At 35.6% G+C, this 18552-nt stretch overlaps 1 protein-coding gene and 2 pseudogenes across 1 annotated transcript; all 3 read left to right on the top strand.

Annotated features, from left to right (window-relative positions):
* Positions 1–1232: 1232 nt before the first annotated feature.
* LOC100933340 lies at positions 1233–2046 on the top strand (annotated as a pseudogene).
* Positions 2047–5254: 3208 nt separating this feature from the next.
* Positions 5255–6205, top strand: LOC100933078 (taste receptor type 2 member 3-like). The gene has a single exon (XM_003772569.1). The coding sequence runs from the start codon at positions 5255–5257 to the stop codon at positions 6203–6205; it is 951 nt and encodes a 316-aa protein (XP_003772617.1).
* A 7441-nt stretch (positions 6206–13646) lies between these two features.
* On the top strand, positions 13647–14554 carry LOC100932814 (annotated as a pseudogene).
* The last annotated feature ends 3998 nt before the right edge of the window (positions 14555–18552 follow it).

Here is an 18552-nt window from a genome sequence, read left to right as displayed (position 1 = left end):
TCTAAGTAAAAGATCATTCATTCCTATTCAGGCTATCTAGAGACATTGAAGTTGCCAAGTTGGGAAGGCACTTTAAAAATATTCAGAGACCATTCTGAAGACCCTTCACAATAATTTCCAAAAGTTCTTTAGTTAATTAATCATCTCTCTCTACAGATAACTCCCAAACCTATATATTCGGTTTCATTTTCCCTGAACTCCAAACATGCATCTCCAAATGTTTGTTGGGTCTTTTATCTGGTTGTTCCACAAGCATCCCAAACTCAGCATGTACAAAACTGAACTCATCATCTTTCTAACTAAACCTATTCCTGCCAAGGACACCATTATTTTTACAGTCATTTAGATTTTACCACCTAGGAGTCATCCTCAACATTTCAAACTTACTCATTCCTCCAATTAACATGGTGACTGGTATAGAGAATTCACTTAATAAATGTTGATAAATTTATCACTTCCAGCGCTCCATCCAATGATTGCATTCATTCATTCAGTCACCAAACATAAATAAAGAATGTACTATGTGCAGAGTATAGTGCTAAGCACTAGGAAAAGTACAAAATTTAGAGTAAGATTTAGTGGCAGAAATGTGTGTTAAGAGCCTACCTAAACAGATAGTACTGAGAATTATAATAGAATAACAGCAATAAGTATGGAAAGAACATAAGAAGTGAGAGAAATAGCAATGCCATCTGGAGCTCAGAGTAAAAGTCAAGTCTTGAGCTATAGATTTAGAAGTTAAGCTCACAGAGATAGTACTGAGAGCTGTGAGCAAATAAGACTGATAGGGGAGAGAGTATAGAGAAAGAAAAGGGCCAATGAAGAATATTCTCATTACATCATTACATTATGAAACAGGAAAGAGAAAGATCATTGATAAAAAATGCTATCCATTACAGAAAGGTGATGGACTTGAAATGCAAAATTACATATAAATACACATATACATATATATGTATATGGAGACATTACATAGATGCTTATTATATTCAGTCATTAAACTATATATAATCTTTATTTGCTAAATGCTTTGCAAATTGCAAAGCAACTATATAAATCAGCTATTATTTTTTCTGTATACACACCTATACAGATCCATATATATTGTGTGCTTATCTATAAGGATATCCAAAAAAGAGAAAAAAGATCCAAGAGTACAAAAACATTCATAGTAGCACCCTTTTTTATAGCAAAGAACTGGAAACTATCAATTGAAAGATGATTGAATTTATCATAGTGTATGAATGTAGTGGATTGCTATCTTGCCATAAGAATAGTGAAAAGTATAGATTCAAAGAAATGTGGAAAATTTTGTATTTACCATTGCAAATTAAAAAGAATAAATTACACATTACAAAGACTTAAGGGCTCTGACCAATGCAGTGACCCACAATGACTGAAAAGAATCAATGAGGAGAGGCGGAGTAGGTTGTGGCAGAATTGGAGTTCTTTCCTCAGGTCTTTGACAGCTCCTTGCAACTGGTTTTTGTGTCACTGGCACTTTTTCTTTCCACGATGGAATTTCCAGACTTGAGAAAGCATTGTTCTGAAAAAACTTGCAAGCACCTGGATTTTCTTCCATTAAACTGTGGCGCACGTGGCAAAGTCTTTTGTAAAGCTTGTGTTCAGTTGGAGTAGCATAAATACAGTGCTGCATATAAAAAGGATGTGCAGGTCCTAGTGTGTCCACTTTGTCATATCCCTGTTCCAGTAAGACAGAGAGAAACCGTAGATGTTGTGGTTGGCCAACATATGGATAAAGACTGTCAATATAATCCAGCTCAGGAGAAAAAAATGTTCATATACCTGTGTTCAAAAGAGGGATGCAAGAAGAAAGAAATGTGTGAGCTGCTTTGGAACCAGTGTAATGACAAGTTTTGAATTAAGTACAGACATCCTTTGGATCATAACTGCAAACATATTGGCCATCCCATCTCCAGAGGAGGGTGTGCAGCTATTATGAGAGCTTCTGAATCATCTGGAGCTTCAGACAAATTATCTTCCAGTTGGCTAACTCAGCAACTAAGAGGGAAACAAAAGAGTTGATAATCATTTGACATACCTAGTCTTTATCACCTGGCAAAGAATGATTCTATGCATTTTTATATAATTTAAAGTAATGTGGGCTTTCCCACAAAATCTAAGTTATTTCCTTTTAACTTTTATCTGAAAACATTTTCTTAATGTTTCTGAGGGATAACTAAAACTTTTTATTAAAATTTTGTTTTACAGTCAACAAATATAGCAACCTAGTCTTTGACAAACCCAAAGATCCCAGCTTTTGGGATAAGAACTTACTGTTTGATAAAAATTGCTGGGAAAATTGGAACAATAAAAAACTAGGATTGATCCAATAACCCGGTACACAAGATTAAAGGTCAAAATGGGTTCATGACCTAGGCATAAAGAATGAAATTATTAATAAATTGAGGAAGATGGATGTTTTACCTCTCAGACCTGTGGAAGGGGAAGGTCTTTATGACCAAAGCAGAACTGAGATATTACGTCACAAAATAGAAAACTTCGATTATACCAAACTGAAAAGTTTTGTACAAAAAAACTAATCGAAAGATTAGAAGGAAGCAATAAACTGGGAAAATATTTTTACAGTCAAAGGTTCTGATAAAGGCCCCTTTTCCAAAATATAGAAATTAACTCTAATTTAAAAAAATCAAGCCATTCCCCAATTGAAAAATGGTCAAAGGATATGAACAGACAATTCTCAGATGAAGAAATTGAAACTACTAGTCATATGAAAAGATGCTCCCAAGTCATTATTAATCAGAAAATGCAAAAAACAATTAAGATACCACTACACCCTGTCGATTGGCTAAGATGACAGGAAAAATTGTGATTTTGGGGGGATGCGGAAAACTGGGACATTGATGCATTGTTGGTGGGTTGTGAACAATCCAACCATTTTGGAAGTAGTTTGGAACACTCAAAAAAGTTATCAAACTGGCATACCCCTTTATCCACAGTGTTACTACTGGGATTATATCCCAAAGAGATTATAAAGAAGGAAAAGGGACCTTGTCACGAATGTTTGAGCCCTTTTTTAGTGGTAAAAAACTGGAAACTGAATGGATTCCACAGTTGGAGAATGGCTAATAAATTGTGGTATATGAAAATTATGGAATATTACTGTTCTGTAAGAAATGATCAACAGGATAATTTCAGAAAGGCCTGGGAGAGACTTACATGAACTGATGCTGAGTGAAATGAGCAGGACCAGGAGATCTTATATCTTAACAACTATATGATGACCAGTTTAAATGGATCCGGCCATCCTCCAACGGATCAACCAAATATTTTAATGGGCAGTAATGAACAACTAGCTTCCCGAAAAGAACTCTGGGGAAGACAAAAAACCATTACATTAATTCCCAATCCCTATATTTATGCACACCCATTTTGATTTCCTTCACAAGCAATTGTACAATATTTCAGAGTCTGATTCTTTTCTTTAAACAAAATAACTTTTGGTCAAAATACTTATTTTATCTAATTTATATTTTAATATATTTAACATCTACTGGTCATCCTGCCATCTAGGGAGGGGGTAAAGGTGAAAAAATTGAACAAGAGGTTTGGAATTTTAATGTAAAGTTACCCCATGTATATATCCTGTAAATAAAAGGCTATTAAATAAAAAAAAATTATAAAAAAAAAAAAGAACTCTGGGAATGACTAAAAACCATTACATTGAACCCCAATCCCTATATTTATCCCCACCTCATTTTGATTTCCTTCAAAACTAATTTACTTTTCGAGTCTGATTCTTTTTGTACACAAAATAATTTTGGGTCATGTATACTTATTTGTATCTAATTTATATTTTAATTATTTAACATCACTGGTCATCCCTTCATCTGGGAGGGGGGGTAAAGAGGTAAAAATTGAACAAGAGGTTTGGCAATTTTAATGTTAAAAGGACCATCTTTCCTGTAAATAAAAGGCTATTAAATAAATAAAATAAAATAAAATTTTGTTTTAAATTAACTCATGTAATCAACTACATAAATTCTACTTAGAAATAAAAGTGCCTTTAAATTATAACTTTGTACATTTATACATTATACATTTTAATTGTAACTAATTTATAACTTGTTCTCAGTACATTTTGTTAATAACTTAAATTTAAATTTTAAAGTTTAAATGCCATAAAAAAATCAATGAGGAAACATGCTACCTACCCACCTAAAGGAGCATAATAAAACATAATTTTTTGATATAGTCAGTGTGTGGATTTGTTTTTGTTGGTTATGCATATCTGTTACAAGAGGAATTTTTGGATTTACTTTCTTAAATTAGGAAGTAAGAGATCTAGAGACCAGAAGGGTCAATGGATGCAAAAAGAAAAAGGCGAAAAGAAAAAAAAAAAAAGAAAAAAGAAGAGGAGGAGGAAAAGAAGGAAGAGAAAGAAAGAAAAAAGAAAGAAAGAAAAGAAAAGAAAAGAAAGAAAGAAAGAAAGAAAGAAAAAAAAAAAAAAAAAGAAAAAAAAAAAAAAGAAAGAAAGAAAGAAAGAAAGAAAGAAAAAAAGAAAAGAAAGAAAAAAAAGAAAAAAAAGAAAGAAAAAGGAAATGGGTTTAATTTAAATAAGTTTCTATTCCCAAAAAAAGAATATGACCTTGGTACACTAAAAGTACAATCCACTGCAGAGTTATCTGGAAATGATAAAAGGATTACACACACTTTTTTTTAGTTTGAGAAGAGTCATTCTCCAAAAATTTCTTCCACTCAGTCCCTTCACCCTTCCCAAGTTCTAGATACGTCTGCAGTAGACTGTGCTTTCTGGTATATCAAGGACTAATTCCACTCGCTTTATGTGACACAAAAATTTATTATCTCTGTGGAACTTGAATCCTCCATTTTCTCTGGCTCTGACCGCTCCCTTCTCTGTGTGATACTAAATCCTGCAACTATTTGCATCTTAGCAAAGAGCTATTGGTCTTTCATCCATTAAATGACATTATCCAAGTAATGGAGAAAACTCCAAGCTTGGGATCTGAACTAGAGAACGATAGTAGGCCAATTTGAAAGGAACAATTGCAAGAATTTCTGAGCACTTTGGGACGGAGACAGGGGCACGAGCACGAGCAAATCAAAGAAGGACAAAAAGGTACTCCTGACCCTGTGGGAAAGCAGGTATCTGTGCGCATGCACTCGCCTCAGAGCAGAGGAGTTGTAGCATAGGAGCAAGGCTCCAGATGAGCAGAACGATTGCCACGGGTGAGGAGATCCAGCAGCAGACATGCTGAGTGCGTTCCAAATCTTTTTTATGTTGATGACCCTCTGTGAGTTGATTCTGGGGATTTGGGGGAATGGCTTTCTTGGGTTCTTCAACTGCATTCACTGGATCAAAAGGAACAAAATTTCTTTATCTGACTTCATCATTATGAACCTCGCTTTCACCAGGGTCATCCTGCATTTTGTGGTCACTTTTGATAGCACTGTCTTGATGCTCGGTCCTGATTTCTTTTGCGAAATGAAGCTGATGGCAATCCGTGACGCTTGCTGGACTTTCAGTAACTATTTAAACATCTGGCTGTCCACCTGTCTCAGTGTCTTCTACTGCCTAAAGATTGCTGTTTTTTCCCACCCTGCCTTCTTCTGGCTCAAGCGGAGAATTTCCCAAGTAACTGCCGGCATTCTGCTGGTCTGTGTGCTCTTCTTTTTCTTCAACACAGTGTTAATGATTCAAAAATACTACATATCTTTTGCCCTCCTAAAAATGAGACTCATCATAAACTACACTGAAAATGTCAGAAGAAAGGAAAGAGAATCATATGTCTTCCACTTTCTTAGCTTCCTGTGGACACTGGTTCCCTTCATTATATCCCTGTTCTCCTGCCTCTTACTCATCCTCTCCTTGAAGAGACATACCAGGGTGATGGGACACCATACCACCGCCCCCAGAGACATGAGCACCACAGCCCACGTGAGAGCCACCAAAGTGATATTCTCCTACCTCTTACTCTTTGTCTTTTATTTTGTCATTCAGTTCATCGGGACATCAACTATTCTCCTGAAAGATGCCAAGGTGATGATAATGATTGTAGAGTTGGTCGCCCCTGTCTATCCCTCTGTGCACTCGTTTATCCTAATTCTACAAAACAAAACCCTGAAGGAGGCATTCCTAAGGCAGCTGTGGTTTAAGAAGGGCTGCGTGAAAGGTGGAGCCAGGGGTTGCTGTACCCCTTAATGTAAGGGCAGTGGAGAGCTGCAAGCCCTTTCTAATTCTACTATTCTAGATAGCTAGTGGTATAGGAGAGCATTTAACCCAGAGTCAGAAAGATCTGAATTCAAATTCCACCTCAGATACTAAACCACTGCAAGTCATTTAGTCTCTGTCCACCTCATTTTCCTCACTTGTAAAATGGAGATGATAATATTTGTACTTACCTCATAGGATGGTTGTAAGAATAAAATGAGAAAATATGTTTAAAGCCCTTCTGCATAAATGCTGGCTACTATTATTATCATTATAAACATTATACATGATTGCATATATACATATATATATGAGTGTATATAAAATGATATCTATTTGGTAAAGTTTTCTTTTACATAAAGTAATGTTTTTTTAAGATATTAGATAAAATCTGAATTTTATTTCAAGAGATTGTTTTGGTAATACAATAATTAAAATATGATAAATAATATATGTATATAATATGCATTTATATTTAAACATATACATATGTAGATATAAATTAAATATACAGAGAGAGGACAAGGGTTTTCCCTTTGGAAGCAAAAAGTTCAGCAAAAAGTGGAAAGCGAAAAGTTTGGAGTTCCTAAATTTAGACAATATTAGTAATGGGGTAACCAGTGATCAGGGACAAACGCTAAAGTCTTTGAAATAGGCAAGTGTCACTTGTACTAGGTTCCCATATACCAGATATTTGGAAAGCTGCAAAGGTATAAAGAGAGTTTTGAGGAGGAGATGTGGAAGGCAGGGAGGATAATAATAATAATTATACTATCTTTTATTTATATAGTGCTTTATAAATGGCTTCATCAGACCAATGCCAGGAGGTAGATAATATAAGTATGTTTGTCCCAAGGTAAAACTAGATGACTGGGAAGCTGGGGCTCATATAGAACAGATATGATCCTAGAGGCTGAAAAAAATGGAATGATTTTTTTTTCTCTTTGATTTGTGCCCACCTGAAGTGGGAGGAAATCCTTCCGGGCTATTCACCATATAACTGACTTCTAAGTTTCTCCAAATGTAAATGAAAGTAGTCCCCAGTTTCCATATATGTACCATCGAAAATACAGAAGGCACAAAGAAGTCACAGGAGTTCACAAACAGATACAAAGCCCTAAAAACACACACAAAAGCCCTCAAAAAACCCATAAGCTCTCTCCAGAAGGGAACTGAACAAAGGGTGACTATTAGGGAAACCTTTGACATTCCAGTCAGCCTTCTTCACCAGATCCTACACTGTACCTGCTCCCTACGAAAACCTAAAGTACCACCTTGTAATTAGGAATCATCCTAGAAAAAAAGAACTCACACACACACACACACACACACACACACACACACACACGGGAGAAGAGAAACTGGGATGGGGAGAAAGATAGAAACAGACAGAGACAGAGACAGACTGAGACAGAGAGACAGAGAGATGGAGGGAGAAAGAGAGACAGAGACAAAGAGAGATGGAGGGAGAAACAAAGAGAGAGACACAGAGACAGACACACACACACAGAGGGGGAGAAGAGAGACTAGGGATGGGGAGAAAGAGACAGACAGAGAGAGAGAGACTGAGAGAGATAGAGGGAGAGAGAGCAGAGTACTACTAAAGTTAATCCCTTTCTCAATGGACCTATAATGTTTCAATAATTCTTTCACTGTTCTCCAAGCAAGTTGCTGTGCAAAAATATGTAGATAATAATCTTCTTTCTCCAAGGGCCATGCTACATCAGAAGATGTCCCTCTCTGAAAAAGATCTGGTCTCAATAAAAGAGGAAAAAGGACCCCCTTGGGCAAAAATGTTTGTAGCTGTTCTTTTTGTAGTGGCAAGGAACTAGAAACTGAGTGGATGCCCATCAATTGGGGAATGGCTAAATAAGTTATAGTATATGAATGCTATGAAATATTATTATTTTACAAGAAATGATGAGCAGGCTGATTTCAAAAATTCTGGAAAGACTTATATGAAATAATGTTGAGTGAAGTGAGCAGAACCAGGAGATTATTGTACACAGTTATAGCAAGATTATGTGATGATCAACTGTGATAAATAGCTCTTCTCAGCAATGTGGTGATCCAAGACAATTCCAATAGATTTGGGATGGAAAATGCCATCTGCCTCCTTTGGAAGAACTATGGAGACCAAATGTAAATGAAAGCATTTTCACCCTTTTTTGGTTTGCTTTTCTTAATTTTTTTCCTTTTGTTCTGATTTTTCTTTCACAACTTAACAAATATGGAAATATGTTTAAAATGATTGTACATGTATAACTTAGATTATTTGCTATCTTGGGGAGGGTAGAGGTAAGGAAGGAGGAAGAAAAAAATGGAGGACTAGACATTTTCTACAATCACTACTAACTCTTGGTGGGGAGGGGACAATTGTGCCAGAGGTACAGCAATTATAGCCAAATTCACAGAAGAAATAAAGCAAGATACTCAACAAGGTAACAGTCTCCTGAATTAATAGTGGACAACGATAACCCATCACATTCTTTCAACACCCCTTCCCCACCAGTCTTCAATCTATTGCAGGATGAACAAATCATATCAGTATGAACTGACCCAAAGCCTTATATTTTGCATTTCCCTTCCACTACAGAGAGTCTAGAGGCTCATGCAAATTCACTCCCTTCTTCTCTAGATACCATTCCTAACTCTACAGACTTCTTTTTCCACCATAATCCAAGTCTTCTTTCCCTGAAAGATCCACCCTCCTTATAGTCTTTTCTCTTCTTAGTCAATTACTCCCAGACCATTTTATTTGAAGGAAAATACCCATACCAGCCATATTCACTCCTTCATTCCTCTATGAGCTCCAATATTGACTCTCTGGAATCCCCCACATGGGTACTTTCCTTCCAACCCCCATTTAGCTTTATGTTTCACTTTCATCCAAAGTTAGCTCTCTGGGAACAGGAACTGGATCTCTTTTTGCTTGTATTTATATTCTTGACACTTATTACAGTGCCTGGTACATAGTAAACACAACAAAGACTTACTGACTTGTTTTGACCTAACCCTATGTTTCTTCTCCTATTTGGCTGCAGCAGGTAGATTTTGACTTTACCTATCCGTGTGAAGTAGAGGGGAAGAAATGGAGATGAATTTCATTCTAAGAGATCCTAGGTTAGAAACTCCAAGTCTAAAAATCTACTTCACCTGTCCCAACCCTACAAAAAACTAAAGATGATAATTAAGGAGGAACCAAAGAATGGAAAAAAATTGGGTCAAAGGACAAGAATAAATGGCTATCCTGGGCCTGAAGGGAAAGGAAGCAGAATCCAGCTGAGAATACCCAGCTGAGAATTGAAGTACAATCAGAGGTTAGTGAAAATGAGTGAGAAAATAATATAAGAAAAAAACTAAAACCACCCAAAAGTCAAGAGAGATAATTCAATCAAAAAGTAGAATTTAAGCAGACATATCAACAGAGAAATTATTACCATTAGAAGGAAGAATGAAAGATTATAACTTTATATAAATAAATAATACTAGAAAAAGAAAACTGAGCCAATGCTTGATAAAACACAGAATCCTATAGTATACTAAGAGAGCATAAAACAAAAGCAAAATATTCCAGAATAGTTCAAAAAAGAAATTAAAATGTTAGAAATTAGAAATAGAATATATGGCTTGCACAGCAAAAATACTTAGTAGAATAAAACAACTTGAATCCATAGTGGCAAAAAAGCACCAAGGAGAGTAAAAGAGAAAAAACAGACTTGGAATACCAGTACATTGGAATAAAGGACCATCTAGAAGAGGTGCAACAGGAAATAATGCTAACAGAACTCACTGTTTAATAGGCATAAGTTGTTAATTTCAAAGACAGGGTATATACAAAGACAATTTTAAAAGCATATATCTCCAAGAAAAAAATATGGAAAACAGGAAAACCATAAGGCCAAAAATAATACAAGAAAACTCTCAGAGACTTACATGAACTGATGCTAAATGAAATGAGCAGAACTAGGAGATCATTATACTCTTTAACAACGAAACTGTATGAGGATGTATTCTGATGGAAGTGGCCCCCTTTAACAATGAGAGGATCCAAATCAGTTCCAATTGATCAGTGATGAACAGAACCAGCTACACCCAGCAAAAGAACACCGGGAAATGAGTGTGGACCACAGCATAGCATTTGCACTTTTTCTGTTGTTGTTTGCTTGAATTTTTGTTTTTCTTCCCAGGTTATTTTTACCTTCTTTCTAAATTTGATTTTTCTTGTGCAGCAAGATAACTGTATAAATATGTATACATATAATGTATTTAACATATACTTTAACATGTTTAACATGTATGGGACTGCCTGCCATCTAGGGGAGAGGGTGGGGAGAAGGAGAGGAAAAGTTGGAAAAGAAGTGTTTGCAAAGGTCAACATTGAAAAATTACCCATGCATATGTTTTGTCAATAAAAAGCCATAATAATAATAATTTAAAAAAGAAAACTCTCACAACTTCTGAACACAAAAATCCAAAAGGATTAATCGAGTCCACACATTGCCTCCAAAAAAATTCCTATTCTTCAAACTCTGAGACATATAGTAATTAACTTTAATAATTCAAATTTAAAATTTGTTTTCAAGTGGCCAAGGGAAAGACCTTCAAATATAAAGGAAAGGAAATTTAAATATCACTTGACTATTCTGCACCCATTAGAAATTGAAGGGAATGTCATAATATATTCCTAAAAGCAAAGGAGCTCAAGATGCAAACCAAAATGTTATATCCTGCAAACCTGAACCCAACTATCAATGAAAAAAGATAGTTACTCAGTTTTTTTAAAAAAAAATTGATTAAAATAAAAATAAAAAATAAAAGGCATTGATAGAATACTTGAAAAAATTAGGATCTAATCTCAACTTCTGAAACTTCAGCTAAGTAAGCAAATACATCTTCTGCCATGAAGTTCTAGTGGAAATCTCTTATTTCTCTGACTGCTACCATGTCTTGAGCTGGAAAAGCTTGTTCTCAGGAATTTTAGTTTATGATTTACTCTGAGGAGTTATGGGCAAAAACAAGTAACTACCAAAGTAACTATTCTAGTTTCTCAGTATAGGACACTTTCCAAAAGCCCAGGTCTCTTTCCTTCCTCCACACCCATTCTCCTACTTGATATCTATTCTTTTACAGATCCAAAGGGCAAGCTATTCTGTCAGCCCACTTTTATTGACCTCAGGGGAGACCAGCAAATCTGACAAGTGTCCATCCAAAAAAGTGTCCATTTTGCCCAGCAATGTAAGAATAACCTGTGTCCTCTCAGGAGACATCATTGGTCATACTTACACTCCCAAAAAGAAGCATTACTAAAGAGCTTCTCACAAAAGCCAGCATCCTGTAAGAGTACATCAGGATGATTAAGGAATTCATCAGATTGGTTAGGGACTCTCTGATCAGTGATCCATATTAAATGGTTAATAATAATATGTTGAAGAAATTTAAAGGTGGGCAGCTGAGCTGCATTACTCGGATGACTTAGAAGGATTTGCAAAAATACCTAGGGAAAGAAGGGTGCCTTATACTTCATCTAGCACTATGGTGGACCAATAAGGAGTACATGTATGGTTTCTGCCACATTTTAAAATTCATATTGTATTATTAGTATGTAATTATTAGTATATACCTCAAAATTCATCCTCCTCTTACTAAAAAGAAAAAACATTTGTTTGATTGTGTTATCAGATGATAATAGCTACTTATCCAAATAAACAGGCAGATCAAGGACTCTGGATAGTAAATAGAATGTTTATTATATAATGTTTATTATATAAATCCTCCCCACTGGCTTTTGCTAGTTTTACACATATAAGTTATGCTCATTCTCAAAAAGAAAAAAGTAAACAAAGAAACTCAACATAGAGGAAATTAATTTGGAACTAATTCTCTTCATGATGGGAATATGTTCATGCACTTAAAATCTTTTGGTATAAATAGGTCACAGTAGTGAGAAGTATGGGAAAAGTATAAAGGAAACTAAGAATCTGGGGGCATAACGGTATTATGAAAAGAGTTATGTTTAAGAAATCAGAAAATCTGCCTTCATGTCCAGCTCTCCTAGAGCTAGGCTCAAAAAAAATGAGAAACTAGGAGCTATTCCTCAATTGGAGAATAATTGAACAAGTTATGATTGGTAAGTTTAATGGACTAGTAAGATGTATTGGTAATAAAAAAGACAATCTCAGAAAATTCTGAGTAGTATAAATTTATGCAGAGTGAATTAAACACAACTAGGAGAACAGTTTTCATGGGCAAGAACAATATTGCAAAGAAAAAGACTTAGCTCAGAAAGGCAATAATCAACACATGATGAGATCCTATGATGAAATAAATGTTACATACTGACAGGGAGGAGATGAACGCAAAGGATAGAAATATATATATATATATATATATATATATATATATTGCCACAACCACTGCGTGGATTCATTTTGTTTGATCATGCTTTTTAGTTACATGAGATTTTCTTTTTCTCTGTTTTTAATTGGAAGGGTTAGAGGGAGACAGAGCTTAGCAATAATGATGTCTCCAAAAAGAGAGCTATTGTAACATTTTTTAATTACATAAAAGGGAAGAGAAGTTCAGAACCAAATTGAAATAAGTAGGGAAGTTGTGAAAATAATGTGTGGAAATTATTATATATATTTTTTAAAGCAAGTGATATGAAATAAACATTCACAGGTTTTATACAATCCTCTTTTGGGGTTTTCTCATTAAAAAAAAAAAACAGTATAAAAGACTGATTTAAAAAGAGTTCAATTGTATCTACAACTTCCTCCTCTCTATTAGTTTAATAACCCAGTCAAAAAAAGAAATTAAATTAGTCTTGTTTGACTTGCTCTCGATAAAGCAGTCTGATTCTTTATAATATCTGCTCCTTTGTTCAGATGTTTACCATCCATCTCTTAAGAAATATGTTGTAGACTGTTTCCAGAAATCAAGGTCCAAACATTGTTCCATAGGTGGTAGATTTCACATTCTTCCCTTTGTCAGGCTCAGATTAGAATGAAAATCACTTGATGCAATTATGTAGAACTAGATATTCCTCTGTTTAAGCCACAAACATTTTCTTCCACATGACTCTGATCTTTCTTTTGTCAATGTGACACTGAATCTATTTGCATCTTATCAAAGATCTACTTGGTTTTTTCGTCTATAATGGAAAGCACCAAGCCAGATCACTGAAAAGAAGAAAAATTTGAGGGTTAGTCCAATGAACACTAACAGGTGACAACTGCAAGCTTGGCCATACTCTGATCAAACACAGAAACCTACCCAACACAAAGAAGAAAAAGTTATTGTGAGAGTGGAACACCAAGTATCTGTATCTTCTGAGTCCAGGTCAAAGAAACTTAAGTAAAAGAAGGAGACATTTATAGAAAATTCCTTTTTTTTTAATATCTTTTTAATCATGCTAAATCTAACCAGTAGTATGTTTTTGATGGTCTTCATCATTGAGTTAATTTTGGCTTTTTGCTGTAATAGCTTCATAGGGCTGTTGAATTGCATCAACTAGGTCAAGAACAAGAGGATGACTTTGATTTCATTATTACCAGCCTAGCCTTGTTCAGAATATGCTTGCTTTGGGCACCCATAGTTAACATTTTAACAGTGATCTATTCCATTTTTATGAGAAAATGACAGTGTGTGAAGTTATTGATATTGTCTGGACATTTATTAACTTTTTAAGCATTTGTTTATCCACCTGCCTCAGTGTTTACTATTGCCTAAATTTCCAATTACTCCCACTCTGCCTTCCTATGGCTGAAGTAGAGGGTTTCCTGGGTAGTTATGTGGATTCTGTTGGGCTCTGTGTTTTTCTCTTTTTTCAGCACAGTAATACCAATCAAAAAATCCATTGTTTATTTTAGCAGCAGACAAATGAAAATCATAGCAAATTGCATTAAAAACATTACTGAAAAAAGTAATATTTCACTCACATTAATTTTGAGTGCCCTCTGGATGGTCATCCTCCTTATTGCAATTCTATGCTCATCTCTCCTGCTCATTCTTTCCCTGAAAAGACGTACTTAGCAGATGAAGAACAATATTTCTGACTCCACAAACCCCAGCACTGACGCACATTTAAGACCCACCAAAATCATTCTTTCTTCTTTCTCTTCATAGTATTTTTTTTTTTTTTTTGCCTTTTTAATACTTACGTTAAGGGATTTCCTGCCAGATGACAATTTGGCATTGATGAATGGGGAGATGATTACAACTGCCTATCCTTCTGTTCACTCAATCATCCTCATTTTGGGCAACAGCAAGCTGAAACTGGCATTCCTGAGGATGCTCCAGATAGTGCCTGAAAGACACTATCTTTCAGTGGGTCACTGAAGGGTCACTAGGTGACCCTTCCTCCCACAGACAAATCTGGAAAGCAATAAAAGAATTGGCTGTTCTGAATCTGGCTCAATCCCCAGATTGAGCTTGCTCAATCCTTCACCATCAATTTCGACTTAAAACCATTAAAGACAGACACAGACTAATGTGTTCTCCAGCACCAGGTCCATTAACAGAGGATTTTCAAAACTTGAATGAACAACATAATGAATGAAGAAGCCTTTATTAAACCCTTATTGTGAACAATACGATTCACACATACAGGTTTTTTTTATCAATGGGAATGACTGAGTGTGGTATATTACTATTATTGTGCCTTAAGAAATGAAGACTATGAGAAATTCCAAGGAAGTCTTTGAACTGTAGCAGAGAAAAATAACCATAACTAAAACATTATATTCAATAACTATAATAATGTAAACAAAAATAAAGAACAATGAAAGGAAGCTAAATGCTTAGTAACCATGAAAACTAACTTTGGTTTAGGAGAAAAAATAATGAAACACTCTCATCTCGGAAAAGTCAGAATTTTAGCTACATCAAAAGACTCAATTCTCTTAACAATTGCTTTTCATTAAATGTTTATCTTTGTTACAAGAGAAGGGTTAATTCTAGATGGTGGTTACATCCAGAAATGTCTATGACATAAAAAGAAATGGCATATAATCAATAAAACATATATTTCTTAAAAATAGAATTTTGCCTATAAGGAAATCTTCACTTGTCACTGCCTCTCTACATAATACTTTCGAGAAGAAACATTCTCTGGAAAAAAAAAAGCCATTACTGTTAATACTCTGCTTCCTAACTTTGTCCATTTAGAAGGAGAATCACCATCTAATGAGTAATTCTTTAACACCTAATTGTACATAATGAGGCTATTTATAAATTCCAACTTAAAGTTCATTCCAACTCTGCTTTCATAATATGGAAACACTGAATTCTTTAAGAATAAGGGGGAATACAGTATGAATAATACCACATATTCATTATGTCATCAAAGAACATTGAACTAGAAGTCAGAAAACCTAGGTTTTTATACTGGTTCTACTCTGAATCAGCTATGGGATATATTATTTGTCACTTAAATTCTCTATCCCTCCCTCAGTTTCCTCATCTGTAAAATTAGAGGTTCAGATTAGATAATAATAGACATTTATATAGCCTAAATTAAAATTTAAACATTTACAAAAGTATTTGGATGTCTTTCAAGTTTCTTTCCAGACTCAAATTTCTACCATTCAATGCCCCTGTTCATTTAGCATCAGGAATATTTAACAGAAATATTTTCCACTTGATGATACATTTCCCTATTGTGACTCTTTTGGAATATTTGTATGATATCATATATTCTTTTTTTCCCCTGAGGCAATTGGGGTTAAGTGACTTGCCCAAAATCACACAGTCAGGAAGTGTTAAGTGTCTGAGGGATAGCATATATTCTTTTTTTAAATTTTTTTTATTTTTTTAAATTTTTAATAGCTTTTTATTCACAAGTTATATGCATGGGTAATTTTACAGCGTTGACAATTGTCAACCTTTTGTTCCAATTTTTCCCCCCACCCCCTCCCCTAAATGGCAGGATGACCAATACACATTAAATATATTAATGTATAAATTAAATACAAAATAAGTATACAGATAGCATATATTCTTAATAAAATTTAGATGATACCTCATTGTGTTAGTGATATGATAGGCTTCCTGGATATATATGCATGCACATACCCCCATAGACACACACTAAAGATTTTCTTAAGGAACTGAAGAGCAATTCATTTTGAAGGATTTTCCTTATTTGGTATGTATCTGGAATTGTACTTTGCACCTTGAAACAACAGGAAATCTAATTTTCAAAGAATGACAGTTCCTAGCTATCATCTATGTTATCTGTCCACAATTCTCTACTTTTGATCTAAGAGACAAGATGAGAGGTTTTAAAGGAGTTAGGAGGGATCTCAGATTATTCATGGATCAGGAAAGGCAGAACTAGGCAGCCTCACCCCATTTCTGAGTTCTAGGGTAGCAGTTGCCAAAGGAAGGAAAAGAGAGAGCTCCTTTCTTCATCGCCACTGTCACTGTCTGACCATTTCGGCTCAGCAAACAATGTCACTCATGAGACCACTGAACTTTCCTTCGCTCAACTCCAAAGGAGGCTGGGAGAAAAAAAAAAAAAAAAAACAAGAGCTCAAAATACCCTGAGAGCATTTTAGAAATGGTCATGCTCTAATTTCTAAGAAATCATGCTATACAATTCATAATGTGCTCAGATTAAGTCCCCAGAAAACTAGACAAGAGACTCAATAAGGTGAATAAATCACAAGGAAGGGCCTGAGCTGCTTTGTAAATCATTAGGGATTAGGTAAATCCACCTGGTGGTTTACAAAGCAATTTAATCCCCTCAGTTTTGTGTTACACTTGTATTTGCCCTTGTTGAGAGATTTATTTAAATGTTTATGATGTATTTACAAATATGGCTATATGAAGATATTTAGACCTTCGTGCCATTCTAAAATTTGACACAGCTTTTACAAATTGTTCCCAGAAATTATTTACCTCCATTTTGGGTCACCATTTTAAGACTATCAACTAGATAATATACATAGGAGGCTAAAGAACAGACCTAAAATCTCATTGGGATAAAGAGCTCAAAATGAGGAAAATTCCTTCTACTAATATAAGTTGATGGGTTTTCTGCAATATATAATCTTAGAGAATTGCCTAGGGCACTAAGAGCTTGTCTGTCAATGAATAAACATATATTAAGGGTCTACTTTGTACCAGGTACTGTGCTAAGTGCTAGGGATACAAAAAGAAGCAAAGGACATTCACTAAAGAGCTCACACTCTCACAGGGAAGATAAGAAGCAAATATGTAAATAGAAATAATCAGGAGAAGGAAGGCATTAGAATTAAGATGAAAGGGAAGTCAGGGAAGCTCATAGGTGAAAATGAGAAAGGAATGCACCCATTCCAGGTTTGGGAGACAGAGAAAATGCAATGCAAGAGGGGGAAAAGATTGTTTGTGGAACAGCAAGGTTGCCTGAGAATATACTGGGAAGTAAAATGTTTTGTCCTTCATTTTTGAAGACAACCACTGACATCATGGGGAGGTATCTTGACTTGTCCAGGAATTGGATTTAAAGAGGCAGATTACTGTCTCATACCTCTGTATCGGTGATGGCCCAGGATGCCATGGATGACCTGGACATCTGTGATGTCCCAAGCTCTAAGCTCTCCATATCACCTGCTTAAGCCGCCTACTGACCATTGGAACATATTGCTCTCATTGACTCATTCCACTGGATGTTCTTCAGATGCTTGGGGCAGACACCCCTTAACGCATGGACGCCCCAGTGGGTCACTCTCCACCTGGTTTGGCCGTCCACCCAGATGGCACCAGGGGGTAAACTACAGTTTCTCAGAGCCAGAGATGAAAGCTGAGTGCTAGGTTAACGGCATAGCCCTTTCCAGGACTGCCCATTCACCTTGGGACGTATGGGGTGTTATTGTCCAGGGTCACAGAGCTAGGGAAAGATGGCAAAGGGCTAGATTATGAAAGACATTGAATGCTGAAAAAGGATTTTCTACTTGATTCTGGAAGTGATAGGGAGCCAATGGAGTTACTGAGTAGACCTTCTTGTTAGAATAAGCAACTTTTTGGTGACTGGAGCATGGATTGGATACCCAGAGACAAGGCAGGCAAACCCACCAGCAGCAGAGTGTTGCCATGATTCAGACATGAAATGAAGGGGGACTACAACTGAATGGCAGTGGTGTTAGAGAGAATGGAGTGTATTCAAGAGATGTTGCAATGATCAATAGATTGGAAGGAGAAATGATGGTGAGGAGTCAGGGTGGTGGACACTCAGCCTGAGGGATTAAGAGACTGGTGTTGCTCCCAACAGTAATGGGGAAGTTGGAGAGAGAGAGTCATTAGGGTAACACGTGGAGTTTAACATGTTTACTGAACAGCCAATTCAAACACATCTG

This window comes from Sarcophilus harrisii, chromosome 5 (genome assembly GCF_902635505.1).
Source record: "Sarcophilus harrisii chromosome 5, mSarHar1.11, whole genome shotgun sequence".
Classification (NCBI taxonomy): domain Eukaryota; kingdom Metazoa; phylum Chordata; class Mammalia; order Dasyuromorphia; family Dasyuridae; genus Sarcophilus; species Sarcophilus harrisii.
Note: the sequence above shows the minus strand (reverse complement) of the source record. Positions and strands in the feature narration are given on the sequence as shown.